The sequence below is a fragment of the Sander lucioperca genome, chromosome 18 (assembly GCF_008315115.2).
Source record: "Sander lucioperca isolate FBNREF2018 chromosome 18, SLUC_FBN_1.2, whole genome shotgun sequence".
NCBI classification, from domain to species: Eukaryota; Metazoa; Chordata; class Actinopteri; order Perciformes; family Percidae; genus Sander; species Sander lucioperca.
The window spans coordinates 30,658,381-30,681,993 of NC_050190.1; the positions used below are offsets into that span (position 1 = coordinate 30,658,381).

General features: G+C 40.2%; 2 protein-coding genes across 4 annotated transcripts in view; one reads left to right on the forward strand and one right to left on the reverse strand.

Moving 5' to 3' along the window:
* The window catches only part of trappc12 (trafficking protein particle complex 12), a 41,310-nt gene extending 34,961 nt beyond the window's left edge, over positions 1-6,349 (reverse strand). Inside the window, exons 1-3 of one of the 3 annotated variants that reach the window (XM_031321435.2) lie at positions 6,258-6,349; positions 4,444-5,791; positions 2,110-2,226 (exon numbers count right to left, since the gene is read on the reverse strand). In XM_031321435.2, coding sequence (XP_031177295.1) covers positions 2,110-2,226; positions 4,444-5,775 — 1,449 coding nt within the window. In that variant the 5' untranslated portion in view covers positions 5,776-5,791; positions 6,258-6,349. The remainder of the gene's footprint in view (positions 1-2,109; positions 2,227-4,443; positions 5,792-6,257) is intronic. The other 2 variants (XM_035994525.1, XM_035994524.1) reach the window with 2 other exon arrangements.
* A 24-nt stretch (positions 6,350-6,373) lies between these two features.
* Positions 6,374-23,613, forward strand: part of eipr1 (EARP complex and GARP complex interacting protein 1) — a 72,988-nt gene continuing 55,748 nt past the window's right edge. The window contains exons 1-3 of the mRNA XM_031321437.2: positions 6,374-6,645; positions 6,823-6,906; positions 20,649-20,781. Coding sequence (XP_031177297.1) covers positions 6,604-6,645; positions 6,823-6,906; positions 20,649-20,781 — 259 coding nt within the window. The 5' untranslated portion in view covers positions 6,374-6,603. The remainder of the gene's footprint in view (positions 6,646-6,822; positions 6,907-20,648; positions 20,782-23,613) is intronic.

Consider the following 23,613-nt stretch of genomic DNA (forward strand, 5'->3'; position numbering starts at 1 on the left):
AGTCACTGGTGACAACCAAATCATTTTTCACATTCACACACACACTTATTTTCACTCGCACATGCAACAGAATGCCCTGGCTGCAACACTTGCAGGCTGAGGAGGACAAAACACAGTAGAGTTCAGCAAAGGAGCGATCGATTTGGATCGGCTTTATTTTAGCTGACAAGATCCTAAACACTATGCCTGGATTGGCCCAGATACCGATCCTTAGGGTCATCTCGGGAGTCGTCGGGACATCTCTAATTATTATTATTTCATCAATACACCTTATCTAGAATTATGAGAAATACTATATTTTTCATGGGCTCTGCCAGGTACGCTACAGTGCAGTGCACCTGCACAGCAGCTACCCCACACTAAACTCCTATTACAGCCTACACGTCATGACTCACGTTTGACCTTAACGTTTTAGTTCCCTAATCATCCTCTGTGATGTCAAAAGATAATGTATACACATATTGACAATAAACGCATTTGTATACAGTCAAAGACATACAAACTCTCTTTCTCATTAGCAAAGATCAGTGTAGAAAACATTCAGCTAGCAGCTTCTCATTTTTAGCAGATTTCAGCGGTAAAGATGACAAACGCCTCTGGTGGCAGGTCATATCAGCTGTCGTTAATTAACCTTAATTCCATGAGTACGTTGATGGCAGGCCAAAATGAAACTTGTCTATTGTCCAGTTAAAGGACAATTCCGGCGCAAAATTAACCTAGGGGTTAATAACGTCATGTGTACCGAGTCGACCGTTCTCTGGGACATGTTTTCATGCTAATCGAATGTGACCAGTTTTATCGCGAACCGCTAATTAGCTTATAACGCTAGTCGTCGGGGCACGAGGAAAGTAAAAAGAAATCTCTATTTCTATACCACTAACAAGTAGGGGTGGGGGGAAAAAAATCGATACAGCATAGTATCGAAATATTTTCTGTGGCAATACTGTATCGATACACACCACGCCAGGTATCGATCTTTTATTAAATATGTGTTGGTCAGTTTGTCTGCTTGACAATCCCATTTTGCAGCAATACAATTGAAGTGAGATGAACAAACAGAGAAATGTATATTTTTAGATAAAACAGATGTTGACAAATAGTCCTTTTGGGGACATCATTTGAAATTGGGAAAAATTTGAAGTTGGGAAAAAGGTAATGAATTGCAATATATCGCAGAATATTGCAATATGTTTAAAATCGCAATAATATCGTATCGTGACATAAGTATCGTGATGATATTGGATCGTAAGGCCTCTGGTGATTCCCACCCCTACTAACAAGGCTCCAAATATCACCACACTTCCACGGTAGCATAATGAGGGTCCCTACATGTAAACTGAAGCATTGAGAACTTGGTAAGTGTACAGACAGTTTATTAAAAATATTTTATTTATTTAGTTTATAAAGACAGTACCGTTCACATATACAGGCAGGCGCCATCTTAGGAAAACAGTCACGACCAGTCGAACGCCGTGTAACCAGTAACATAGCTCAAGCACGCCATTCGTCGTTCGATTTGACCTTATGGCCTTAGCAATAAACAAGCCGTTCTTTAATGTCGCCAACTGTCGTTTTGTATTGGTTCAGGCACTGGCACCATTTAAAAGTATTGTTTTAGCACCGGTATTGGTAAAAAACCCAAACGATTCCAAACTCTAGCAACAGCAGAGCCTCTCTTCTTGATGGCTGCTGACAACACTGTTGAAATAGCATTGTAGCAGCAAGTAGAAACAGAAAAAGGGCATGCATCACGCTGCTGTGCCCTCCAACAGTTTTGAAACATTTTGAGACAAGACAAAGCATGTAAACATGTGTACCCTGCCACGCTCTTTGCACAAACAGGCAGGAGAAAAAAAAAGACCAATGACAACATGAACTGCACACGGCTGCACCTCCAGTCACCAGCCTGTCAAGCTCCTTAGCCTCATTCGACTCATCTCCGGTGGGGGTATTTATCGATTATTGTATGGAAGTTAGAAATTCCAGTATCACGACGGCATTACTATACTACAACAGTAGAATCACTGGCACACAGTGAATGACGTTCTGAGCCTCAGAAGTGAATGTTAACAAATTAGTCATAGACAGAAAGTACAGAGAGTGACTTACGATGAGCCGTTTGAGGCCCGTGAAGGACTGTTCCACAGAGTTGGCGGTGAGGACCTGACGCTTCATTGCTGCTGGTTCTCCCAGGAAACGAAGCATCAAGTCTTTTACAGCATCGCCCTGCAGCAAAACACACACACACACACACACACACACATACTGTACATTTAGATGGATAGATAGACTTTATTGATCCCAAATGGCTGTGCTACAGCAGCAAGGTATTGGGCACACAGCACCCATATAGAATATACAATAATAAATAAATAAAAATACAAGAACACCTACTCAAAATGTCCCATCATGCAAAAGCCTATATTGAAGTAAGAGTCCTGAGTTACTGAACGCTAGGGCTGCACGATATGAGGAAAATATGCGATAATGTTGTTGAATATAGTGATAACGATATTACTCACGATAACAATATTACTCGCGATACATAAACAGATATTAAAATGCACTCAGTTCTGCATTTCTGCTGCTTTCAGTATTCTTCTACAATACGACAAATTGCTTGTTGAATTTACAACAAATAAAAGATCATCATTTCCAACATTCTTTTATGGACAAATTGAACATTATATTGAATATAAAAGGAAAAAAAAAAAAAAAAAAAGCATGACAGTTACATTTTAAAGTGCAGTTTTCTACCAATATTTTCTTTCAACTAACAAAAAAAAAAGAATTGTGTGTCTATTGCGATATGTCGATGCCTTTCATGATGTGTATTTTGCATCAGTTGATATTGCGATGACGATAAAAAAACGATATATCGTGCATGCTGGTATTTACACTTAGAACCGCTATATTACCTGCTGGATTTAAAAATATCAGATGAGTACTTACTCTACATTGAATGAAGTTGATTGGGGGTTAAAAAAAGAGAAACAACTTGATCTGGACATCCTTAGTTTTGGACAAAATTACAAGCAGTAAAACAATATTCAGCCCAAATAGAACCGGAACAATAAACAGACTGTAGTAAATGCTGTATTGGATTCAGCTTTAGAGTGGATCTAATATGTTGGCTGAAAACTGGCTCTTAGAGGGCAAAAACACCAAGATAACGGGAAAAAATACTTGATTTTTATTCAAGCAGGCATTCAAACAAACTGAGGGGATAATGAACACAATCTACGCTGGGAGGTGGACATACACCATACGATTCAATTGAATAAATAAGTGAATTGATCATAAGGGTTGTTATTACGAACACATGTTACTGTTGAAGGAACTCAGAGGATGCTTATGAGAAAAAAAACATGATGACACATGAGCCAAGGTGCGTGTATGTGTGCTTATAGACAAGTGACAACTATCTCCACACCATCTGTTGTGCCAGAGCAGGAGGAAGGTCTGACTGAACCCACTGTCATTCTGTGATAGACTAATGAGCACCGTAGAATGTTAACATTGGTATATTATATAATGTAATAAATAAGAATGATAAAGGTGGAGCCTAAGGCTAATCTAGCCATAATAGATCATAGGCTTTTTACTGTCAATAGCATGAAGGTTGTTATCTTGGGTCCTAGATGTTTTCATAGAGAATGTGTCCAAGCCGAGCCGAGTGTTGTGACCAAACCAAATATCAATAGAGCTGAAACTATTTATCGGTTAAACGATGAGCCGATCGTCACAAAAGTAATCGGCAACAATTTTGACAATCGATATGGCGGTTTAATCAAGCATAAATGGAAAGTATTCTCAGGTTAAAGCTTCTCAAATGTGACAATTTGCTGCTTTTCTGTGTTATATATGAATAAAAATTGTTTCGGGTTTTGGACGATTGGTCGGAGCAAAAACAGAATCTGAAAGGGTCGCCATGGGCTCTCAAAGCAAATTTGATTGATCGATCTGCAGTTATGCCCCTTCGGTCTTCCCCCGTCCAAACTCCACAAATCTAGTTTGCAATGCAGGCTTTCTGTTAAAAAAAAAGGTGTGGTCGTGACCGGGATGGTCTGTGGGTAGAGCAGGCGCACATATATTTAGAGGCTCATGCCTCGACGCAGAGGTCCAGGGTTTGACTCCGACCTGTGACGATTTCTCTCTCCCCTTTCTCACCTGTCCTGTCCATTAAAGGCGGTAAAGCCCAAAAAGAAAATTCTTAAAAAAAAAAAAAAAAAAAAAAAAAACAGTGTGGCCTCTGACCCCGGACAACAGTTTACACATGATGAGTAAAGTGAACTTCAAGAGAGCCCTTTTAAAAAAAAGGGGGCGTCCATCTCCAACACCTTTTATTATTTTGAATGACTGTAAGAAGAAACTATTCTCCCAGAGCTTTCTAAAGACACACAATGTATGATAAGCATTTTACTGCCTAAGTGCTTGTCCTACCTGAAGGTTGTCAAACTTGAGTCCAGGCATGGTGAGTCTGTTGGTCTCTACATAGGCTGGACTGTACTGCTGGGTGGCCACAGAGATCAACACCTTCCTGGTCTCCTCAGATGGCAGCCAGGCATCATGGCGCCTGTCCACCTCACTCAGGCTCAGCGCTGTTGCAAATGGGTCATCGCTGCCCGAGAACACAGCCTGGAGCTGGTTGAAGGGCTGCGGCTGAGTGGCTGGGGCTTGAGTTGGAGCTGGAGCTGCTTGGGGTGGAGGAGGTTGCGCCTTGGCGGTGGATTCGGTAGGGGCAGGGCCAAACACTGAACTAGGGGTGGGAGCACCAGAGTCCAGTGCTCCTCCGGGGGTGGAGATGGAGGAAGAGGTGGAGGAGAGCTGGTGCTCAGGGGTGGGGGCTAAGGGCGCTGGGCTGGAGCCAGGAGGGAGCTCAGCATTTGGGTTTGAAACGGAGATGAAGGAGGAGGTGGCGGTAAAGGAATCGAAGAAGTCAGAGGCTGGATTGACGTGTCCATTGTCAGTGAAGAATTTACTGAGGCTGGGGCTGGGCTGGCACACAAGGGGGGCCGTCAACTTGCTGGGGGTCACTGCCTCTTCGCTTCCTCCACCACTCCCCATGCTAAAGCTGGGAGACTTGATTAAGGTGGGCTGGAAGCCATCAGGCACCAAAGACTTCGGCTGGGTGCCATGGCTGAATATGGTGCACACCGGCACAGGTTCCTCTTTTGGGCTTGTCCCCCTAGCTTCCTGTGGTGCCGGTTCCCCACTTTTAAGATCAGATGGGCTCTGTGCGTCAGCTTCAGGTGAAACAAATGCTGTGACTTGCTCTTGTGTGTCTGGCTGCTCCTTTGTGTCCTCATCTGCTTTTAACACAGAACCACCTTTCTCCTCCTCCTCCTCCTCCTCCTCCTCCATTGCAACTTTTATCTCAGTTGTATTGTGTCCAATTTCACTTTGTTCCCCTTTGCTGCCTGGTGTCTCTTGGGCATTATCTTCCTCTTCTCCTCCATCCAGAAAGGAGTCAATGGGCGCTACCTCATCCTCCTCACTGTTATTAGGTGAGTCAGAAATCATGACGCTCTCCATCATCTGGTCGTTGAGCTTGTCCATCAGGCTCTCTGAAGGTGTAGTGCTGCTGTCCTCTTGGGGGGTGGCAAACTCTGCACCCAAGTCGATGCTGTCTTCCTGGGGAATGACACTGTCTATGGAAGGGGTCTGGCTGATGGTTGGCTCCGGAGGGTCTGGGCCTGGGGCTTCCTTGTTTACATCTTCCACTGTGATGTCCAAGGTGACTGGCCGCTGAGCAGGAGCCTCCCCACTATTCATCTTACTGCTCCTGACACTTCAACACAGTTATAAATTAAGTTACCCTTTTGATGTAATATGGCTTACATATATTCTGTGCTTTAGTGTACAACACTGTGCAGCATTTTTCATAGTCACTTCCTGTTATTATACGCAAACGCTATGTTTTACAAGCTCTTATCGAGTCGACGGAGAACGAGTCAGTTTTACGCCTTTTATTCATGCTTAAAGTCCTGTCACGAAAGAGCCGTTACCCGAGATATCGGAGGATTGTTGTCTGTTTGGTACTGGCTACTGGCTATCTTGCTAATGCTAGCTACATTAGCAGGTTGGCTATCGTACGCTAACTTAGCTGAGCAGCTGGTTGCAAATGTAAAATATATTCTTGACTAATAGCTGTCCACGCTTTAAAAAGCACAAAACATATTACAGTGTTATCCACATCATTACGCAAAAACAACGACAAATAAAAACTAAAACACAAACACGATCCTGCTTCTTACCTTACTGCAGACTGACAGATACAACTCTAATACGCATGCGCCGCTTCAAAGGAAAGCTACAAGTACGGTATTCCAGAGCAGACACATTTCATGCCGTCGTTTTTTTAGTATTCTTGACTTCTTCTACGTACTTTTAAAAACCTATACAACGTTGCACGACTGTCGTTACGTATTTGTAGTTGCACGCTCCATTTTTGCTAGTTTTTAAATCGCGGAAGTGCTGCCACTGTGTTGTGTTTTGTGCAGTAAGTAGCACAGTTACAGTATTTTTGTAGTGCTTTCATCGTGAGACGACGTTTTAAAAAGAGAAAAAGATCATACGTTAACTCTGGCAACAGATTGAAAAATGGAGGACGACGCTCCTGTCATTTATGGTCTCGAATTCCAGGTAACGTTATTGTCACATCCATAGTTAGTATAACTACTGTATCACATCGTTAGCTCTATTCTTAGCTATTCCATTATGCTACCCTTATAATCTGCTCATTCGTTTCCATATTCTATTCTATTCTAAGACTTCATGATAACGTTTTTAAGTGAATGTTATTTTGCATTTTCTTTGCAGGCACGAGCACTTACTGCCCAGGCAGCTGAAACTGATGCCATTCGTTTCCTTGTAGGCACACAGTCACTGAAATTTGACAACCAGGTAAGAAAAAACAATTTATGACATATTATACCATAAGCTAGAAGGAAATTGTCTGCATCAGGAGGCATTAGGCATTCTACTCATTTAGTTCATAGTGGTAGTTTGTGTCCCTATACAATATCTTATCGTTTTGTCTACAATAATAGGAACAAAGTGTTGTGCAAGTATCCTGCTGTCTACTGCATGACCCTTTCTTGTTAAGAGACACAAGATGCTCAGCTCAGTAATGCTAACAATGGACAAGACAATTTAAAAAAAAATTAAAACATTTAAAATATACACGTAGGTTAAATGCAGGAAAACAGAAAAAAAAACATAGACACACAAATAAAAAACAAACATATTTAGTTTAATTTGACAGTATTTGAATTACCAGTTAAAGGAACACGCCGACTTATTGGGACTTTAGCTTATTCACAGTAACCCCCAGAGTTAGATAAGTCCATACATACCCTTCTCATCTCTGTGCGTGTTGTAACTCTGTCTGACGCCCCCAGCGCTAGCTAAGCCTAGCACAGATCCTGGAGGCAACCGGTTCCGACTAGCCTTCCGCTCCGAATAAGTGACAAAATAACATGTTCCTATTTACATGTTGTGAATTGTATAGTCACAGGGTGTACAAATAACAAGGTCATATGAGACACAGCCATCTTCTAACCGTTTACAAACTGGGAACTATATTCTCAGAAAGGCGAAGCACTGCTACTTCTGCTACTTGGGCGGAGTGATTTGCTAGCAGCACCTGAAGCCCTGTGGTGAGGAGCAGAGAGTTTGCCTCGAGTTCGCTCAGAGTTGGAGTAATAGAGTCAACAATTACTAGATAGTAAAAGCATAGTGACCTTGTTATTTGTACACCCTGTGACTATACAAATCACAACATGTAAATAGGAACATGTTGGTGTTATTTTGTCACTTATTCGGAGCAGTAGGCTAGTTGGAACCGGTTACCTCCAGGATCTGTGCTAGGCTAAGCTAGACAGAGTTACAACACACACGGAGATGAGAAGGGTATGTATCGACTTGTCTAACTCTGGGGGTTACTGTGAATAAGTTAAAGTCCCAATAAGTCGGCGTGTTCCTTTAAAAGATGTGACTTTCATCTCATTTTAAAATACTGTTCAAAAATACATTCAAGATTAACTTTATTGTCCCACTTCGTGGGTAATTTGTCTTGGGCACTTAATCCATGCTGCAGCCATAGTAACAGTAGGGGTGCAAGATACATCGACTCAATATCGTTATCGCAATATCACGTTGCGCAATATTATATCTAGGGGTGCAAGATATATCGACTCAATATCGTTATCGCAATATATCGAAAGTGTCGCAATAAGTATGCAATATTTTGTTTATATTGTGGAGCGTTGCGTCCCGTCCGTTGGCTGTGTTCCTTAGTTGTGTTTGATTTAGAGCCCGCATGAAACGCTATAATGATCATGCTTCATTGGCCAGTTACCGTGCCACTTGCACATGTTAGTGCACGTCAGCGCTCGGGTCCACTACGTGACAAACCCTATGTAGCGTACCACGTGACGTGTGTGCGTATTTCGACAGAGTGACAGTGTAAGTGAAGAAATAGATAGAGACAACAAAACGGAACGAATCAGAGAAGCGAAAGAAAAGTTGTGTCCTCTTCTCTTTATTTATTTATTTATTTTATACTGTCCAACCAGTACAACATGTCCTGTTCTGTAGACATGGTCCTTATTTATTCATTCATGTTGTACCAGTCCAATGTGACTGTCAGTTGAAATAAACCTTGTGTTGTAAGAAAACTTGTTTAATTTGTTATGAATCTATTTTGATGCGTTTTCCCGTAACTGTTGTCATTTTACATATGTTTAAAAATATCGAAATTAATATCGATATCGCAATATTCATAATCGATATCACAATATCACATTTTGTCAATATCGTCATCATCAACCCTAAAACACAGACAGACAAACAACAGATACTGTACAATACCATACAACAGACCGTACTATGGTCCTGATGGTGTATAAAACCCAACATGGTGTCATGCAATGTATTAGTTAAACATTAACTCAAAATAAATAAATAAAATAAATTAAAAAAGAGGGATCACAAGTACAACAATTACAAATCTCCATCGTCATGCAGGCCTGTTCTGCCTTTTACTTGCGGCTAATTAGGAGCTTAATAGACACTGGGATAAATGAGTTTTTGAGACGGTTAAGTCTGCAGCGAGGAACTCTAAACCTCCTACCAGATGGCAGCAGCTCACATTCTGCATACAGAACGTGAGACATGTCGCAAAGAAGCCTGTTCATAAATACTTTGCATGGATAAGTGCTCTTTAACACCAATGATCTTCCATGCAGTATGAATCAATTGTAACAGTTTAGTTTTCAACTGCACAGGGAGGTTGCCAAACCAAGCTGTAATACCGTACCTGACCAGGCTCTCCAGGACTGCTTGATAAAATATTAGGGGTGTGCAAAAAATATCGATTTCACATTCGTATCGCGTTTCAAGCTCTACCGATTCAAAATCGATTTATAGAATTCCAAAAATCGATTCATATTTTTTAATAAAAAAAAAAAAAAAAATCACCTGGGAAAAGTAACTACATTTCCATACTGTGAATCGTTTTTTGAATCGAAAATCGATTTTTGAATTGAATTTTGAGCCTAAAAATCGATATTGAATCGTGAAATTTTCTGAATCGTGCACCCCTATAAAATATCAACATCATTTTAGTGACTCGTCAAACATAAGGGGTTGCACCGAGTTTAACTTGGAGTTCTATTGTTTCCATTGGTTTCAAATGGTGCTGAGAGTAGAGCTTTTTTTCTTATGAGCAGACAATAGACATAATAGTAAGACTTCAGAAATATAGTTTGACAAAAAAGTGGCTTTTTTCCCCCAAGGTCACATCTCAAGGAAAAACATTGATCGGAATTGGAGTTATATGTTCTTTTAAATTCAAATCTTTTGAAGCATTTGTAATGTAAAACTGCTTTTTGAATCAATTGTAGATGAATAAGTTCTTTTTTCACACTAGTATAACAAGTAGCGTAGCATGAGAGGAGTTAGAGTAATGAGACAGGATGAAACGAATAACTTTCTCTAGGTCAGAGGCAGACAGACTTCATTTTTTGAATATATGTGAAATGTTAAAAGCCTGACCAAATAACCCTTGCATCGTATTTCAGTTTTAAAATTCAAATGAGAGTCAAAGATGATTCTTACGTTTCTGCAAGGGCTCATGATATTGGCCAACATGCTGACGTGCAGCTGGAGGGGGCATAAAAAAAAAAAATCCTGGTCATCACTGAGTTGGAGGAAGTTTGGAGAAGTTAAACACTTCATTTTGGCCTAAAACCTAAGAACTCAACCCAAGATCCAACAGTTGTGTTTTCAGTCAGAAGAATTTGTGGTTACAGCTGTAACAATTCAAAATGATGCCGTACAAATAATTGTCACAGAAAAAATTGCAATTAACAATACAATTGTCTCTCTCAGTCAGATTTAAAAATATTCATTTATTCATTACTTTTTTAAACAAATTAAAGTCTTGAATGAATCCCAGGATGCATCTTTTGTTTATATCACTGTTATGTGACCCAGATACTGTACTAACACATAAACACAGCCTATGAAATAAACGCCTCTTTATTATGTTAAATAATAAAGTGTAGTTAAACATTATTTCTAACTGTATCCCCCCCTTGTCATTTTAGTTTCTATGAATGTGTATAGGGTCTAGGCCTGTCGCAATATGCAATAAATCAATTAATCGCGTGATAAATAAAAATGAGCTCGATAATTTTTAAATGGAAATTATCACGGCCGGAAAAATTTCCATTTTATTTATTGTTTTTGGTTGTTTTGTTCATTTATTGTGGATATTTAAAATGTCTTCCAGTTCCAGTGTTAAATATTCTTTATAAATAAAAGTTTATTGATCTTTGAAAAGGAGTACCTGCATTATTATGCCATTATCATTATATTAGATGAAAATGCTCTCAGAACAACAATATTATCGTTTATCGCAATAATTTCTGGGACAATTTATCGTCCAGCAAAATTTGTTATCGTGACAGGCCTAATAGGGTCAGGTGCCAACAACTAACAATTGAAATTATAATAAAAATATATAGTCTGACCAATAATCACCTATATAATTACAATTTGGCATATCTAAACAAAATCCACAATTACCAGTCATACAGTTCTTAGACCTTGGCTAATGTTAGCAATTAATTGCGATTAAACAAAGAAACCGCAATTATGTAAAAAAAAAAAAAAAAAAATTACAATTATGTAATAATCGTTACAGGTCACCTTCGACTTTTTTCAAGGCAATCAAGATTGGAGTGCAGAAAGGCTGAGCTATATATTTTTGGTGTTTAGGGTGGGCTGGTAGTAGGGCTGCACAATTAATCGCAATTTTATCAAAATCGCAATATTTGTTAAAGGCAAAACATGTGTCAAACCATTCTGAATTAGGTATTGTGGTGCTGCAGAGACGTCCCATCCTACACATCATATCCTACAGACTAAAGAAAAGATCTTTGTTTGCTATAGATTCTCGCATAAATCACACTATAATCATTTTAAAACAATTTTTCATATTTTTCAATGAAAATGAGAATAATGATCCAAAAATGATCATTCCCTCCAATATCGTGAATCATATCGTAGTCGCATATTTTCCTCATATCGTGCAGCCCTAGCTGGTAGTAGGTGGGCAACTTGGGCGGTACATAGCCCAGAGGTAATAGAAGCAAACTAGTAGCCCTAAGGTTGGCGGTTCACATTCCCGGCCAGATGGCACAAAAATCTGGCAAAATGACAGCTGGCAACCCAAGGGCGTGGGTTTCGTTTTAACATTGGTGAGCAATCTTTGAGCATTTAACTCGTAATTTCTTGCATTCTGGTGAATTTCTATGCACACATTTTAAATTTTTTTTCATTAAATTATGGTGGAAAAGTCTTTATTGTTTCCTATGTAAAGGAAAACAGGTCACACAGATGACAATTCAAGAAATGTAAACATAATGGAATATAATGGGCGCCCGGATAGCTCAGTTGGTAGAGCAGGCGCCCGTATATAGAGGTTAACTCCTCGACGCAGCGGGCCCGGGTTTGACTCCGACCTGCGGCCCTTTGCTGCATGTCATTCCCCCCCTCTCTCCCCTTTCATGTCTTCAGCTGTCCTGTCAAATAAAGGCCTAAAAGGCCCAAAAAATAATCTTTAAAAAAAAAAAAACATAACGGAATATAATGCAGTAAGGCTCTCAGGCGTTCTGTATTGGTTTCAAATATGTATTCTCCTGTAGATCAACGTTTATCATTTAATGTTATCTCTGCTGAGCTAACACATATGTAGACATGATTTAACGCCAAATATCCATTGTGTATGGATATTATATTATATATTATATAATCTATATTCATTTTGCAGAGGCACACCGTTGTGAGTCCATGAACGAGGCAACTGTCTGTGGTTAGTTCACGTCTGTAACAGCAGGACAGTCGAGTGTGTTGTTGTTGTTGTTGAAAGGTTCAGTGTTTTTAACTGAGCTGGACCAGGGAATATTCGGTAAAAATAGATTGGTGATGCTGTTTTCCCCTTGTTGTTCTCGGTGAAGTTTGCTGGAAGGGATGTAATGTAGCATTTTATGTGAAGTGACCACTGCGCTGGACTCAATTTAAAAAAATAAATAAAATAAAAAAAAGAATAGCCTTTTAAATGCTACATTGCTTGTAAGGGAATAACAGGAGTAACAGGCGAACAAGCTTTAAAAGTGACATAGTTTCTGTTTAAATAAGCGCTGTGCAGTGGATCCAATTCATGCCGATGTGAAGAGTGGTTCATGTGGATTTCGAAAAGTAACTGATAAATATTTAAAGAAACTTTAAAGTGTTAAATTGAGAACACTGAATTTGCATTTTGGTGTAGTGGTAGCATCAACTGCAACTGCCAGTGCTCTGCATCCTAAATGTCGAACGGATCTGTTGTGCATCCCTGTTGTGTGTGTATATCTATGGTTTCTCTGCAGAAGTCTGTATGTCTGAGTGTTGGTGAGGGTTTTGTGCTGTGAGTGTGTTTGTAGGAGAACAAGTGAGAGAGTGGGGTGTGAGCATGCATGCACATCTTGCACAGGTCATTACAGAGACAGATGACGGAAACAGTTGGCTCTAAACGGGGGAGAAATAATTAGCTCTCTGAGAGAGAGAGAGAGAGAGAGAGAGATTTCTGCCTTGCAAAAATGAGCCTATTTCCTGGCAGACTTTAGTGTGAAAACGGTCTGGCACTGAATACAGACGTGGTTCAATCCAAGTCTTGTGTAGCGAGTCTAATACAGAGCTTGTTGGGAATGGTGACAATGCATCCCATTCGATCTGTGTGATTTCTTATTAAACTCCGTCAGTAGCTTAATATACTCCTCCTAACACTTTTCTCCTTTCTGGCATTAGCACAGAGCTGAAACACAAAAGAACAAATTCTTCAATAGTAGTGTAAATCTAATGTAGTAATGAAGGTGCTTATTGCTCATTTATTCATTGGTCTATTTGCGTTAAGGCCACTGTAGACTGTGCAGTTTTGTGATGTCTCAGATTAAGTTGACAGTATTGATAGAGTTTTTGGTTTTAGATCCCATTGTAAGTAGGAATGCACAATCCAATGGGTTTTTTCTCCAACGATGATTTATTTGTCCTACTAATTCAGATGCTGATATCTGTACTTAATGTGAGATCCAGATCCACTTAATGAAGTCACTGGGCCCTATTTTTGTGACGGCACAATTACCAGCACAAGCAGCGCTGTGACTGTATTTTCCTGACTTTAAAAATCTCGTATTTTGATGCCCAGCGTGGAGCGAGAGTTGCAGAGGTGGGAGGTTTATTCAGATTAGGCAGGGCAAAGCAAGTTGGTGGTATTTTGGTGAAAAATGTGTCTTAGAGCGTAGATGTTGTTGAGCATAGACACCTCAGAACCATGGCTGTTTCTGGCATCACTCACGCTGGTTATTTTGTCAAGAGGAGCAAAGTAAATACTTGGGCCAAATGTACAGTAATAACAGAATTAAGGCTGTAAATAAACTATTTTAAGTACACACTGTCCAACCAGTAGATGGGCTTGAATGTAATATGGATATTAGGAATAGACCGACTGGCTGGCTGATTATCGGGTCGTTTTTTTTTTTTTATTTGCATGATAACCGATAAAGTTAAATAATTAAAAAGTGCGCTACTTTGACTCGGCTACTGTGCTCTGTGTCTGTCCCTCTGCTTCGGTTTCACTCTCCGCTGAGTCTGACTTAATGTCCCACCCACAACACCATCTGACTATCTTTTACTGTGTATTATGTTGAAAGTTTCTCATTTATTAAAGCTTTAGTGCGTAACTTTTTGATATTAATGAACGTCCGTTACATTCAAGCCATTGCCAAATGAGTTGCTAAAAAGCTAATATAGACTATCAGCTCCACACAACTCTCTCTGGATTTCTCAGTATGACTACGTTCAGAAGATTGTGTCGTCCGGTGACTTTCCCGCGCAGAAACTCGAGTGAAGATAATGACCTCTTCTGAAGAGTCCGTCATGTTTTTTTAATCCTCCGTGTCCTCCTTGGCTACAGGCAACTGCGTGGAGGAGGGGTGGGGGTGGTGCGTGATCACGTAAGGCTTGTGTCATGTGGATGCGCCGACAGTTTTGTTGTCATTACTTAGAATTCCTCATGGGGGCGACAGAAACTATGCACTATAGCTTTAAATAATTGCTTAAAGCATTTAAAGGGGCGCTATGCAGTTTTGGCCATTTCTTTGCTGTTTTCTTGCTTTTTGCTCACAGGTTTCTCTATAGAGCTCCCCCTACAGGATGGGAGCGTGTATGTGTGCAGTGTAGTAAAACAATTCGTTACATGGCAAGACCTGATATCACGCGATACTTCCTGACGCTGAGGCCGGCGGCTCGCCGGCACATAGTTGCAAGGGTGGTTTTTCTGCTCACAGGCGCTAGGGGGGAGCGAGACGGCCACCATTCAACCCGAAAAAAAGTCATATAACCATTCCAATGACTCCGAAGCTGTTCAGTTAAGGTAAAGTAAGTTTTGTGTTGGAGTTTGTAAAATTCCAAAATCTTAATTTTGACTTAAAGATTTTGATTTTCACTGTACATGCACATCTGTTTCAAATATCGGTTATCGGTTTCACTAACTAACACTAACTACTAATAATCAATATTGGTATCGGCCTTGAAAAAACAGTATTGGTCGATCCCTAATGGATATGATTGATTCTTACAGTATCTGTTATGCACAGCTGCTTTATACTGTATGAAAAGTGATCATATAAAACTGCTTCACCAAACTATTTTATATAAATTGTTTGTATCATTATTTTACCAATAAACTGGATGGCTGTCGTCGTCATGCGTCACTGTGATTGGCCCAGCGGTTTCAGAGCAATGAGACCAGTGATGTGACTGGCTGAGAACATATTTATTCACCCCCACACTAGGGCTGTTGGAACGAATTCCGGGAGTCGAATATAATTTGAATATTAAAAAAAAAAAAATAACAATTGAAATTCGAATGGTATTATTAAGATTGACAGCTCTACACCACACCCTCCGATCTATAGTTACCTCTACCAAGCCCTTTTGGACTTTGCGCTGCTGCACATTAGGATTGCCGTGGTAGCCGATGTTTTTGGTGTTACACGGTGGTCAGGCATACACTGATCACATTACATGGCCACTGTCGTTTAACAATTTTTTAAATTTTAACAGTTTTTTCTTCCCTGTCTTTATCTTGCCCTGCGTAATAAGCTTTTTCCATACCTGGTGGGCAAACATGCAAGCTGTTTGATAGTAAATGCCGTAAACAAATTTTTTGTAAAGCTTTACAATCCGTTACCGAAGGAACCAAACAGGCCTGCCTTATCTAAATTTTCATCAAAACTGACAGCTTGCAGCTTTGAAAGTGTGTAAAAAACATACTTTACTAACTACTACTTTCCTTACTTTGTTTCTGATATTATTATGTCAGAGAGCATTCAAAGCAGTAAAATGCAATAGGGATCATTATTCATCTTTTAGGTTATATGCTTTGAGATGACCCTACGTTTGACTTGCATGTTCAGTCCGTTTTATTCATGAAGCTCATTGTGTTTTCCACTCTGCATAAGCCTGTTGGCCAACATTGGTTAGCTCAGTCTAAGTTTGATCTTGCAATGTGAAAAATGTTTTTTCGATGAGCATTTCAGCCCTGATAGCTTCTGCTGTATCCATAAGCCTGCTGGCCTCTCCACCTCCCATTAAGCATAATGCAGGGTGGAAATGTCTCTCTTAGCTCGCAGAGCACCTCTCAAATCCCTCAGAGACCACTAGCTGGAATGACAAATAGGAGGGCACGTCGGCATGGCATTTAAGGCTGCTAACGAGATAAAGAGCCCAAGCTTGGCACCTCTCACCCGCTCGCTACTCCTCCGCCCTGCTTACTGTCATCTGTGCGGCTAAAGAGCTTTAGCAGAGAGGCCCCTGAAGTGGGAGCCACGAGCCAGCTTGGCTTTATCCCTCCCTTACTCCCTCTCACCAATCTCCCTTCTCTCCCCTTCCCTGCCTCGATTCCTCCCACCATCGGTACATAATTAAAAGCGTTGGGCTGGGTGCCCAAGTGGCTGAAGGCTATGAGTCACTCCCCAAGCCTGGAAGAATGATGGATAAATCACCTGGGGGGAGGAGGGTTGGAACTTCTCTCTCCCCTCACACCTGGGTTCATTCGGGGGTACCCTATTACTAGGCCCTCCAATTACCCTGTCCCACCAACCTGGATTTATTTGTACCGCTCCCCCACCACCATAAAATTATAACTTTGCGTAATAATTTTTTGCTCGATGCAGTCCAACCCAAGGTTAATAGCCGCCGAGCTGACTTTGAGGAGACTGAAGGATGCTGCTGCTATGATGCTCTTCTCCTCCTCACGCCCTCTCCTTTCATCCTCTTTTCCAGCCTGTAAAAGTAGTACAGGGAAGGGGAGTGGAAGTGCCTAGCAGGAGTTATTGTCCAGTGCAACCCCATTAACGGTCCCCCAAGGTGCTGTAAGTGTCTCTCTTATGGGAGAAACCAGCATTAATTGTCTGATCAAACCTTGAGACCCTCACTGTTTTACTGCATTGTAGGCCCTGAACTGCATTCAATTGAGGGCCCTCAAGGAATAGATTTCCATCTAATAAAAAGAACTCCGTAAGAAGGAGTTTCTATTAACTTCTTATGGATAAAAGTTTTGCTTTCTTGTTGAACGTGTGTGCCGTAAAGTCTAGACCGCTGTTGATGTGTTTTTAAGTCCAGCCCAGGCCTTAGCATTACACCAGGATGTGGAAAACCTGTAAGTATTTCAGCTGCCTTATGGCATAGTAGTTCTTGGCAGGTACGGTGCCAGGATTTCAACTTTGGATAGGCCAAAGTCATTTTGTACGGGCCTTTTAATTACAGAAGTTAATGCTGTTTGCCTTCCTTTGATGGTTTTGATACAGTCTGTCTTTCTAACTGGTTGTCTCGCTAAAACAGAAAATTACTGATGTCATGCTGTGAAATCGTCTGGTTGATTACGACACTTTTAAAAATTGTTTTCTAAAAAATATTGAATGGCAAGATAGCGTTACTCTTGCCAGTTTGTATTAATTACAAGCGGCACACACGGGTATATTGCTCAAATCATGCAAAAATGAAACATCCTTTCTACCATGTTGATAACGCTGAATTTACAGCTCACAGAAGCTTACTGGCTTTTGTTTAATATCTAGTGTCATTAGCAAAGTGTAAGCTGCTTTTGAGTTTCCTCTTAGTGAAATGCTCTGAGCGAATTTAAAGGTCCTATGACATGCTGCTTTTTGGATGCTTTTATATAGACCTCCATGGTCTCCTAATACTGTATCTGAAGTCTCTTTTATATAGACCTTAGTGGTCCCCTAATACTGTATCTGAAGTCTCTTTTATATAGGCCTTAGTGGTCCCCTAATACTGTATCTGAAGTCTCTTTTATATAGACCTTAGTGGTCCCTAATACTGTATCTGAAGTCTCTTTTATATAGACCTTAGTGGTCCCCTAATACTGTATCTGAAGTCTCTTTTATATAGACCTTAGTGGTCCCCTAATACTGTATCTGAAGTCTCTTTTATATAGACCTTAGTGGTCCCTTAATACTGTATCTGAAGTCTCTTTTATATAGACCTTAGTGGTCCCCTAATACTGTATCTGAAGTCTCTTTTATATAGACCTTAGTGGTCCCCTAATACTGTATCTGAAGTCTCTTTTATATAGACCTTAGTGGTCCCCTAATACTGTATCTGAAGTCTCTTTCCCGAAATTCAGCCTTGGTGCAGAATTTCAGCCACTAGAGCCAGTCCCACAATGAGCTTTCCTTAGGATGTGCCATTTCTGTGTCTGTAGCTTTAAATGCTATTGATGGGGGGGGGGGGGTCACATCAGAAATATGGGTTTCTTTTTAACCAAATTACCACAAAAAAGGATGGATTCCATACAACGCTCTTTGCAAATACAATGGATCACTTTCATTGAATTCGGGTGAAAATTGAAATGGTTTCAAATCAGTATCCTGACTAAACTCATCCACTCAACATACAGATTCAGATTCAGATAACTTTATTAATCCCCAAAGGGGCAATTCAGTTTTACAGCCAACCCATCCATTAAGGGTTAAACTAACTTAAAAAAGTGCATTAAAAAGTGCATTAGCACGCAATCTATATAATGTAATGTTATAAAATAATAAATTAAAAAATAAACAACAAACAATAGACAATAAATAAATAGTACTGCAGCAGTCATACATCCCCCTGTATACAGAAGCTTCTCTCTTCCGTAACATCCACACGTTTACACATGACCCAATCATTACACACACCCACACACACATATACATACACACACACACACACACACACACACACACACACACACACACACCTGCCAGTGACGGAACAGAGCAACGGAGTGCAAGAAAAAGTTTTGTTATAGTTATGTGTTTTCATATACGTTCCTCTGATCTTAACTATTAGTCAAAATAATTCATAATTTCTGCTTTTTTAACTCAAATATTAGGTATAATTCTATATAAATGAGGTTGATTGACCATGAATTCCAAAAAGTAGTGTAAAACTAGTGGTAGGAAGTTGGTGTTAGTGAAAACAAATCAAAAAAACGTCGGAAAAAGCGATGAAAATGTCAAATGTCGAAAAAAGGGTAAAAAAAAAAAAAAAGTGTTAATCTTTTTGACCCGGGAGGACAACACAAGGGTTAAAGGCCCTAAAAACTACAAATGAGTGATGAACCATACATGAGCACAAAACCTTCCGCCTGTGCTAGTTGTTATTGTTGTTGTTGTTAAACTGATCCTGTTACCGATCAGTTAACATGCTTCACTTGTTTGCAAGCCATGATGTCTCTCTCTTTCTCATGGGTGGGCCAAATTCTCTGGGCGGGCAAAGCAGAGAAAGGGGAGGTAACCTTTCCCCTTATGATGTCATAAAGAGAAGATTCCAGATCGGCCCATCTGAGCTTTCATTTTCTCAAAGGCAGAGCAGGATACCCATGGCTCGGTTTACACCTATCACCATTTCTAGCCACTGGGGGACCATAGGCAGGCTGGGGGGAATGCATATTAATGTTAAAAAACCTCATAAAGTGAAATTTTCATGCCATGGGACCTTTAAGTTGGGTTTTTATTGTGAAGGGTAAAAGCGGAAGAAGTAAAGCTAGCTTTCTGCGCTGCTGTTGTCAATATGGGAGTTAATAAATAGTGTGTGGGCCGTCTGGTTCTTGCTGGTTCAGAGCCTCCTAGTTTTTGTTTTATTACCCTCGGCTACAGTAGTTAGCACGCATTAGCTCGTTGTTTAACTTGGCTTGTTTACGTTTGTGAGCGTCTTTGTGAGCCTGAATGTCTCACCAAATGGCCTCTATATTAACTTCTGGACATGTTTTGATATGAGTTCCTTCCTTATTACATTTTCCAGTTTGAAGCACAAAGAAATCTAACTTCAATGGCCCTACGTGTAAATGATTTGCACAATTTGCATTTGCTTTTCCACCCACAGCAAATGTTAATAGAAATGTTTGCAATGTGTTTATATGGCTGCGAACCCACTCATGACTAAATTATCATCTGCTGATTATCATTTGCTTACAACAAATGTCTTTCATAAAAAGTACACAATTAAAGCCCTTTCACACAAAAGCTCTCTTGGATAATGGACCTCATACCCAGCCCCTTTTAGCAGGGCCATTTGTCAAAAAAAAAAAAAAAAAAAAAAGACGGAATGAGTTTTATCCATTTCCTTTTTGTTGTGTCTTTTTCTCTGACTCCTTCAACATGTCATATGCTGTACTCCCATGAATCTAACATGGCTTCTAAAAGTGTCTTAATTATCGCTTTAAAGGCCAAATCAAGATAAAAAGTCTTCTGCCGTATGAAGTTGATGGGGGTACAAAAAAAAAGAACCAAAGACATGCCTTCCTTGAAATTACGTTTACTGTCATATTAAAAAGAGAAACCTTTTTCGGGGGGAATCAAGGAAGTGAGTGGAGCTTTGAACTGCGGCGTGTGTGTGTGTCTGTGTGTGTCTGTGTGTGTCTGTGTGTGTGTGTGTTTGTGTGTGTGGAGGGAGGGAGGTGTGTGCAGTGTTTTTTTAACTCTAAAGCTTCATCCTCAACACATCTCGCCTCTCTGTCTCTGCTTTTCGTCCAGATCCACATCATTGACTTTGATGATGAGAATAACATCATTAATAAGAATGTCCTTCTGCACCAAGCTGGGGAGATATGGCACATTGGCGCCAGTCCTGCAGACAAGGCTGTGCTCACCACCTGCTATAACAAAAGTGAGTCCCACTGTTCACTGCCTCTTTATGCAGCAAGTCTCTCTTTTTTTCTTCTTTGTCTCTTTTTTTTTTTTTTTGCATATACTTTATCTTCCTATTCTTTTCTTCTTTCTGTTTGTTTCCTCCATCTAGTGACCTTGTGCAGTCTAGCCGAGAATCATAACACGTAATTGGTCTTTAACAGGTGATCAATAACAGCCAGTCTGTCTTCACAGGTCCGACAGCAGCAAGCGTGTTACAACTCATGTTCAGACTCTGATAGAATCAATACTAATGTGTGGACATGATGACCCACACGAGGGATAAGAGCAGCGGCTGCAAAGTCACTGTGAGGCAGAAGAAAATCTTTGAAGGCGACATGTGCGTCATCTGTGCTTTTTATGTAAGGTTTTCTACTCCTTTTTATAACTTCATAAAGGTTTTCTGCGCTACACTTAACACAGAATCGTAAGTAGAGAAAAAAGGTGCAGTAGCACAGAAGAGGGCCAAAAGTAATAGCGATTTGTAAATTCTAGGGCTGTCAGCATTAACGCGTTAATCGCAATGCGATTAAGGGACGAGCATAACGCGTACATTTTTTTAATCGCATGCCGCTATTTGTTAATTTATTTTACACTTCACTCGGCTTCACGTCGTGCCTAACAGGCTACTAGTTTGACCCTTTGCCGCACCTTTACTTATCATCAAGCTGCCACTTCCTCGTAACCCATCCTGCTGCTGCAGGCTGCAGGCATGATGACACAGTTCTGAATGGCGCTTTTTATTTTCCAAAACTCCCAGATGGCTCAGTAGACAAGTCGAAATCCATATGCACATTGTGTAAAGCCAAATTAAAATATCACCGATGCACGTCAAGCTAGAGCTAGCAACAACGAGCTAAGCATAGTAGTACAGTTAACGTGACTCAGGTTGATGCTAGCGGGCTCAGGCAAAGCACTACTTCGTATAAAATGACTACAGCTCTTGCGAAATGGGTGGCAAGTAACCGCAGACCTGTCAGCATCGAGAAGACTTGGGTCTTAAAGACTTACTACGGTTGGCATGTTCTGAATTGTGCAATAATGACAGATTCACACATTTTTCTTTTGTTTACAGTAAATAAATAATAAACAAATACCAATCTTAATGTCAAGTTCATAAAGCAACTTTCTTTGCATTCATTTGATTTCCAGTCAAGATACACCGGTAAGAATTGCCTTCCATTGTTAATATGTACTTAAAAACAGTTCTGAAATGCAAAATAATTATGTTATTTATGGATAGGACAGCTAGGTGAGAAAGGGGAGCGAGAGGGGGAAGACATGCAGGAAAGCGTCACAGGTAGGACTCGAACCCTGGAGACGAGCCTCTCAGTATATGTGCGCCTGCTCTACCCACTGAACCAACCCGGCCACAAATAATAGAATTTTAATCATGTGATTAAAAAAAACAACATGCGATTAACTATAGAAATTCAGCGATTAATCGTGATTAAGAAAAAAATTATCGTTTGACAGCCCTAGTAAATTCCAAGTAAGTACTTTTACTTGAGTACAATATTCTAGTACTCTTTCCACCTCTGATAACTAGATAAGCAATACCTAAGTTGCGTTTAAAATTGAGTTCAATACTCGCTAATCAGCTGAGTCATGACTGTGTGACAGTGACCTGGCAACATACGCATAAAACCCCAAAGAGGTCATCAGATTCAAACTTTGCTAAATACAGATTGGTGCAGAGAAGAATGTGACATAATAATAATAATAATAATAATAATAATAATAATAATAATAATAATCCATTTATTTTATATAGCGCTTTAAAAGGTACTCAAAGGAACTTTACAAGGTCAATGGAAAAAAACACACACAATAACAATAACTGATCGGTAACAGGATCAGTTTAACAACAACAACAATAACAACTAATACCACAAAGAGATAAATATTAAAAGCCATGACATGAGCTATTTTTCCTGCCTGCTTCAAACCGGTGAGACAAGCACAGGCGGAAGGTTTTGTGCTCATGTATGGTTCATCACTCATTTGTAGTTTTCAGGGCCTTTAAAGGCTGATTTATAGTAGTGCGTAGGGTCTACGCAGAGCCTGCGTAAGTGGCCTATGCCGTTGTGAGGATTTATACCTGTGCGCTGGTGTGTCTGCGTCGTTCTAGTGCACATGTGTCAAACTCGAGGCCCGAGGACCAAATCTGGCCCCTCGCAGTTTTTGATACGTCCCGCTTTCAATTTAGGTTCACAATAAATTTAGGCCCACTTAGTTTTTGTAGCTTTTTCCAAAGTTTTTGGTGCTTTTTTTACATTTATGCTCTTTTTTCAATGCTTTAGATGCTTTGTTTTAACATATTGGATGCTTTACTTACAATGTTTTAGCACTTTTTCTGAAGTTTTTGGCACTTTTTACGATGTTTCTGGCACTTTCTGATATTTTTCTGACTTTTTCTGACAATTTTGACATTTTTTCGGCCTTCTTCCAACTTTTTTGCCAAACTTTTTTGGGGCTTTAATGTAAGTGAGAAGACTACAGTATATGAGACATGCAATAATACAATCAAAATATTTGACTTTTTCTCTTAAATAAACACGTCAATTATCTCTACATGTCTGGCCCGTGATGTGATTCTCATTTTCCAGTGTGGCCCTTAGGGAAACTGAGTTTGACACCCCTGTTCTAGTGTGTCTCTTTAAGAGAAAAGCAGAGAGTGTGTGGTAGAGCAAGTGAGAGAGTGACAGGGGTTAGCTTCGGAGCGAGTAGGGACTCCGGCGACGGAGGCGAAGAAACAAAGTGTCTCCCCTGTGCTTTCTGTCCACGGTCGGAAAGGTGTAGCAGAAAAAGT